The 6,000-nt window shown below is 49.2% G+C and overlaps 1 protein-coding gene across 1 annotated transcript; it reads right to left on the bottom strand.

The window, feature by feature from the left end:
- Positions 1 to 1,239: 1,239 nt before the first annotated feature.
- Positions 1,240 to 2,861, bottom strand: LOC118536942 (deleted in lung and esophageal cancer protein 1-like). Its single transcript, XM_036094214.2, has 3 exons — positions 2,602 to 2,861; positions 1,613 to 1,766; positions 1,240 to 1,397 (listed from the first exon to the last, which is right to left on the bottom strand). Exons 1-3 carry the CDS (start codon positions 2,698 to 2,700, stop codon positions 1,240 to 1,242), a joined length of 411 nt encoding a protein of 136 aa, XP_035950107.2. The 5' UTR covers positions 2,701 to 2,861.
- Positions 2,862 to 6,000: the final 3,139 nt, after the last annotated feature.

Raw genomic sequence — 6,000 nt, 5'->3', positions numbered from 1 at the left:
CTCCCACTTTGGTTTTCCATTTCACTCAAAAAATTTTTATAGTTCCTTTTTTTAAAAATACGGGTGCCTAATTTTTCCAGGATCTCTTGTTGAAAAGATTTCCCCCACTGCCCTCAGTGCCATCATAAATCAAGTGACCATAAATGTGAGTTTGAGCCTGGGTTCTCTGTTTCATTGGCCTGTTTGTCATTCTTGTGTCAATACCATCTTTTCTTGGGTGCTGTGGTGTATGAAAGTCTTGATATTCAGGACATCCCACATTGTTTTTCCTTAAGAGGGTCTAGGCTTTTCTCTGCCCTCTGCACTTCCATATAGACCCTAGAGTCAGCTCATTAAGTTGCACAACAAAAATGAAAAACACCTGTTGGGGTTTGGGACTGGGATTGGGGTTGTCTATAGAACAATTTACAATATTGAGTCTTCCAATCCAAGAACATCCTAGATCATCCATTTATTTAGGTCTTCTTTAAAGCTCTTCAGCAAAGTTTTATAGTTTTATGGTTTTCTTTATTGGGCCCTGTATGCTTTTTATTTTTCCTTGGGTACTTGATTTTTTTAAGCTATCATAAATACTACGTTTGGTTTTTGTTTTTAATTTCATTTTCCATTAGTTGCTGGTAGATGGAAAGGCCATCTACTTTTGTATATTAGCTTTATATCCACAGTCTTGTTAAAGAAATTGTCTCTTCCTTTCCAATGTTTATGTTTTATATTTCTTTTTCTCGCCTTACTAGACTCTAGCTGGTTCCTCCAGTATGAAATGGAACAGAAGTGGTATTAGCAGGTATCCTTGTCTTACTCCTGATTTCAGAGAAGACATTCAACAAACATTTTAACATTAAGTATGATGTTTGTTGTTAATTTATTGTAGATAGCCTTAATCAGATTAATGAAGTGCCTTACTATTTTTCTTTTTCTAGGAGTTGGGTTTTTTTTTTTTTCCCCTCCTCTGGATCTTAAATTTTATCAAATATTGCCCTTTTGGAAAGGCACTTCTCCATGCCGGGAGCTGTTCAGAGTAGGTGCCACCTCATCCATTCCCCAGTTTGTGGTCTCGTCCAGCCACCTGCCCAGCAGACCTACTTCTTAGCTCTGGGCAGTGTTTTATTTCTACCTCTGGGAGCCTAGGGCTGGGGTATGAGCAGAGCCTCGGAGCTGCTGGAGCTTTGGTCCCAGAGCTGCAGAATGCAGGCCTTCTCACTGAGCACACCTTCCACCACCAGCCTGGACTCCTATAGCTCACTGCTCCTGGAGGGAGTGGGAGGCTGAGGTTAGGAAGGGGGTCTGGGCCTGGAAGGTGATGGTATCTGGGGGCACATTGACTGGTCCTGCATCCAGCAGGCCACTGTTTGGAGATACCCTGAAGGCCGCAGGGTCCTTGTCTGGCTCCTGCTGGCCTGCACCGAGGGAAGGGAGCACGCACGAGCATAGGCAGCTCCGTGCGCCGCCCCAGCGAGCGCCCCGCCCCGCAGCTCAGGTGTGCACCTCTGGTCCGGCCCGGTGCCACGGGGCGAGGCACCCTGGGATCACTTGGGATTTGGGAACCGGCCATCTGCGGGAACCCCCAGGTGGTGCCAGCCTGCGGGGGAAGTGGTGGGCAGGTACAACCTACCCGTCAGCACAGCCCAGTAGCTCCGACAGCCGCTCAGGTTCATGAGGTAGACCTCCCGGACCTGCCCCTGGTTCACAAAGCAGGTCCCGAAGTCCACCCAGCTGGTGGAGAGCTGCAGCTCGGGCACGGCCACCGTGGCCCTCAGGGGCACCACCTAGGGGGACAGAGCCTGCAACGTGGGGCCCTCGTGCCCTCCTGCTGACCCCAAGTCCCGAAGCTTCGGAGGAACACATGGGCAGCACCACAGCGAGTGGAAGGGGGCTGGCGCCGGCATCTAAAACCACAGCTGGTGGGGGTCTGCGCCGGTAAAGGGTCCCGAAGACGCCATCTGCTCTCCCTCCGCCTCCCCTCCCCCTGCCCTGATCAAGCTCGGTGGTTTCTGCTCCCTGGTCAGGCTGCCCTCCCCCTCCTCCCCCAGCCCCTGGGGTCCCAAGGCCCAGCCCTCCGCCCCTCCTGGGCTCTGGGCCATCTCACCTCCTCCCTTGGCCTCAGGCCCCACCTGTGTGCTGACCCGTCCTCGCTCCTGGCGGTCCCCCCACATCGGCCTCAGGCACCGCCACACACACCTCATCACCTCAGCCTTCCCGCCCCTGGGCCCCAGCAGCTGCCCAAGGACCAAGCTGGGGGGCCTGCCTGGTCACAAACGGATTCTTCTTCTGGCCTTAGGCTATTCCTTTCTGTTCCTCACCTGTACCTTCCAGCTGGGAGGCTTCATGTGCCGCATACCTCCTCCAGGAAGCCTTCCCTATTTCCCACCCTACAGCACCTCACCTGGTTCTGAGCTGAGCTAGGTAAGGAAGGATGACCCTCGTTTCTCCACGTGTGTCGTCAGGGAAAGGCCTCTTCCAGGGCAGACCGGGCCCTCAGGGCGAGGCCTGGGGCTCCTCTTATTTCGGAAGGCCGGGTCGGGGTCTGCCCTCCTCTGACCCACGAGAACAGAGTCTGGCCCGTTTCCACCCTCTCCGACATGGCGCAGGCCTGGGACTCACCTGAGCGGTCTGGTTGGCGTACTCCAGGAGCAGGTTCTGAGTAAACACCATCTCTTTCTCCCCACTGGCGCGCTGCCGGATGTCCACTCCGGGCAGCATCTGGTCAGCCGGGAGCTTCTGGTAGGAGAGCAGCTCCAGGGACAGCGAGAAGGACACGTTCACCTGAGCAGATGTGAACAAGCCTGTCAGCTGAGGCTGCCGAAGGCAGGCGGCGGCTTCCCCACCTGGAGCTCCGTCCTCCTTCCCTCCACGGCCCCCACTGCCCGGCAAGGCCCCAGCTCGGCCCCTGCCCACACGCAGCCTGCAGGGCCGGCCCAGACTGAGCCAGCCCGGCCCGGCACGCAGCGTGTCTGGTGCATTCGGTCCACAGACACGGCGCCGCGCTCTGTGCCCAGCACCCGTTAGTACTGGGGACAGGGCCCTGCCTGCCCTCAGGAGCTGAGGACCTCGAGGGGAGACTACAAGCAAACCGCCCTTTACCCTTGGCATGCCCAGGGCTGCGGGCAGGCCTGTTGGCCAGGTACTGCCTGTGTCTTTATCCTGAGGACAGCGAGGAGCCCCTCTGATGGGTTGTAAGCAGGGGGATGTCCAAATCAGCTTTGCCTTCCTCGGAGGTCACTCTGGCTGCTGTGGGGAGGTTGGGAAGGGGACACAAGAATCAGGGGGCTGAGGTGTAACTTCCATCCAACAGGACGAGGCTCGGATATGCAGCTTCTACACAGGTCAGCGGACCTAGCTCAACAAATGTACCTAATACACCTGTTAAAATACAGATTCCTGGGCCACTGGGTCAAGAGCAAGTCAAAAGTACAACCAACTGTAAGACTTTGAAAGATTTAAGGCTGTGCCTCCTAGACCCTTTCAACCAGAGCAGTTTAGTAGAAGCTTCTCGGCAATGTTCTATATGTGTGCTGTTCAACACAGTAGCCACTAGCCAGATGTGGCTAGAGTCTTAGCGCTTTTCTTTTCAAGAAAAAGGAAAGATGGAAAATGAATGAGTTAAGTATTTCAATGTAAGAAGTTAGAAATAGGATAAACATGCCCATCAAATATATAATGAAATGATAAAGAGCAGAGATTAATGAAATACAAAGGTGAAGAAGGCTGAAAGTTTGTTATTTGAGAAAATTAATTATGGAAACAAATGGAAAAACCTCTGCCAATAAGAATTCTTTAAAAAGAAAGAGAGAGAGAAGGGACAAATAAACAATATTAAGAATTAAAAGGGAGGGGTGCCTGGGTGGCTCAGTTGGTTAAGTGACTGCCTTTGGCTCAGGTCATGATCCTGGAGTCCTGGGATCGAGTCCCGCATCGGGCTCCCTGCTCAGCGAGGAGTCTGCTTCTCCCTCTGACCTTCCCCCATCTTGTGCTCTCTCTCACTCTCTCTCTCTCTCAAATAAATAAATTAATTAAAAAAAAAAAGAATTAAAAGGGAAAGTAGGGGTACCTGGGTGGCTCAGTCATTAAGTGTCTGCCTTCAGCTCAGGTCATGATCTTGGGGTCCTGGGATCGAGCCCCGTATGGGGCTTCCTGCTCAGTGGGAAGCCTGCTTCTCCCTCTCCCACTCCCCTTGCTTGTGTTCCCTCTGCCTGAGCAGAGGGAGAAGCAGGCTCCCTGCTGAGCAAAGAGCCCGATGTGGGACTCGATCCCAGCACCCTGTGATCATGACCTAAGCCGAAGGCAGATGCTCAACCAACTGAGCCACCCAGGCACCGGACATGGATGCATTTTGAAAACAGGATGCTAAATGAAATAAATCAGTCATAAAACGCCACATGTTGTATGATTCTATGTATTTTAAATGGCCAGAATAGGCAAATCCTCAGAGATAGAAAGTAGATTAGTGGTCACCTAGGGTAGGGGCTAGGGGGGAAATGGGAAAGGGTGGAGAATGGGATTTCTTTTGGCAGGTGATGAAAATGTTCTGAACTGGCTGTGGTGATGGGGATTAGGGAGGGCGCTTGTGATGAGCACCCAGTGTTGTATGGAAGTGTTGAATCACTGAATTCTACACCTGAAACTACCACACTGCATGTTAGCTATCTGGAATTTAAATAAAAATGGAACTAATTGCACAACTCCGTGAAGACACTGAAAACCGTGGAATTGCATACTCTAAATAGGTTGATTGGGTGGTATATGACTTACATATCAAGAGGGAGGTTAGTTTTTTTTTTTTATTTTTTTATTTTTATTTTTTAAAGATTTTATTTATTTATTTGAGAGAGAGAATGAGAGAGAGAGAGCACATGAGAGGGGGGAGGGTCAGAGGGAGAAGCAGACTTCCCGTGGAGCAGGGAGCCCGATGCGGGACTCGATCTTGGGACTCCAGGATCATGACCTGAGCCGAAGGCACCCGCTTAACCAACTGAGCCACCCAGGTATCCCTGGAGGTTAGTTTTTTAAAAGACAACTTTTTAAAAAGAAAGAAGGTAGAGTGGTGAAGAAGCAGAGAACAAGGTGCTCTCCTGGGCAGGAGAGCAAATTGTGCAACATTTCCGGAGGGCAAACATTTAAAATGTGTATACCCTTGGACTTGTAATCCCCCTTCTAGGATTTACTCCAAGGGCATCATTACCCCAGTATGAACGTATGTGGACAGAAGGATGGTCACTGCTGCTTTTTAAAAACAACTTTTAAGTCATCGCTAGGAGACATTACAGTTCAAACTAAGTAATGATACAATTTATGATAAAGCTCTATATTTCCTGACATGAACGGTGTCAGAGGCATAATGTTGTGGGAAGTAAACAGTTTACAGAACCACATGTAATACATCCAGTTATATAAAATTTAGACATGTATTTATACATAGAAGAATGTTCATCAAAATGTTGACTGATTTCCACTGGATAGAAGATTTTAAGGAAATATTAAAAAAATTTTATTTGTATTTTCTGTAATGTTGGAAAATTTTTTAAATATTTTATTTATGAGAGAGAGAGAGAGAGAGAGAGAGAGGAGCAGGGGGGAGGGGCAGCGGGAGAGGGAGAAGCAGACTCCCAGCTGAACAGGGAGCCCAATGTGGGACTTGATTGCAGGACCCCGGGATCATGATCTGAGCCAAAAGCAGACACTTAACATATGGAGTCACCCAGGCACCCCTGTAAATTGGAAATTTTAAAAATATATATGCATAATGCTTATAAGACATTAAAGCTATTTCCAAAGAAGAGAAACATTAAAAAACATTTTTTTAAGGAAAGAGGATAAAAAGGTAAGTTTCACTCATCAAGGAATATACAGTCCAACCTTACAAAAATTTTTCCAGAAGACAGTGAAAGAGAAAATAGTTGTGAACTAATTTATGAGGCTTGCAAAGTCTTGATAACAACACAGGCATAGCTTAGGACCATTTAGAAAAGGAAAAGTCCATCTCAATCTCATTCAGGAACATAG

This window comes from Halichoerus grypus, chromosome 1 (assembly GCF_964656455.1).
Source record: "Halichoerus grypus chromosome 1, mHalGry1.hap1.1, whole genome shotgun sequence".
Classification (NCBI taxonomy): Eukaryota; Metazoa; Chordata; class Mammalia; order Carnivora; family Phocidae; genus Halichoerus; species Halichoerus grypus.
This window is presented reverse-complemented; position numbering and strand designations above follow the sequence as displayed.

What these genes read in the sequence shown, in the direction of transcription:
- LOC118536942 (XM_036094214.2), bottom strand. Translation starts at nt 2,700, where the DNA reads ATGCTGCCCGGAGTGGACATCCGGCAGCGCGCCAGTGGGGAGAAAGAG. An exon ending in ACGCCAACCAGACCGCTCAG is followed by an intron (nt 1,767 to 2,601) that starts GTGAGTCCCAGG and finishes CTGTCCCCCTAG; the next exon opens with GTGGTGCCCCTGAGGGCCAC. An exon ending in CTACTGGGCTGTGCTGACGG is followed by an intron (nt 1,398 to 1,612) that starts GTAGGTTGTACC and finishes CCCTCGGTGCAG; the next exon opens with GCCAGCAGGAGCCAGACAAG.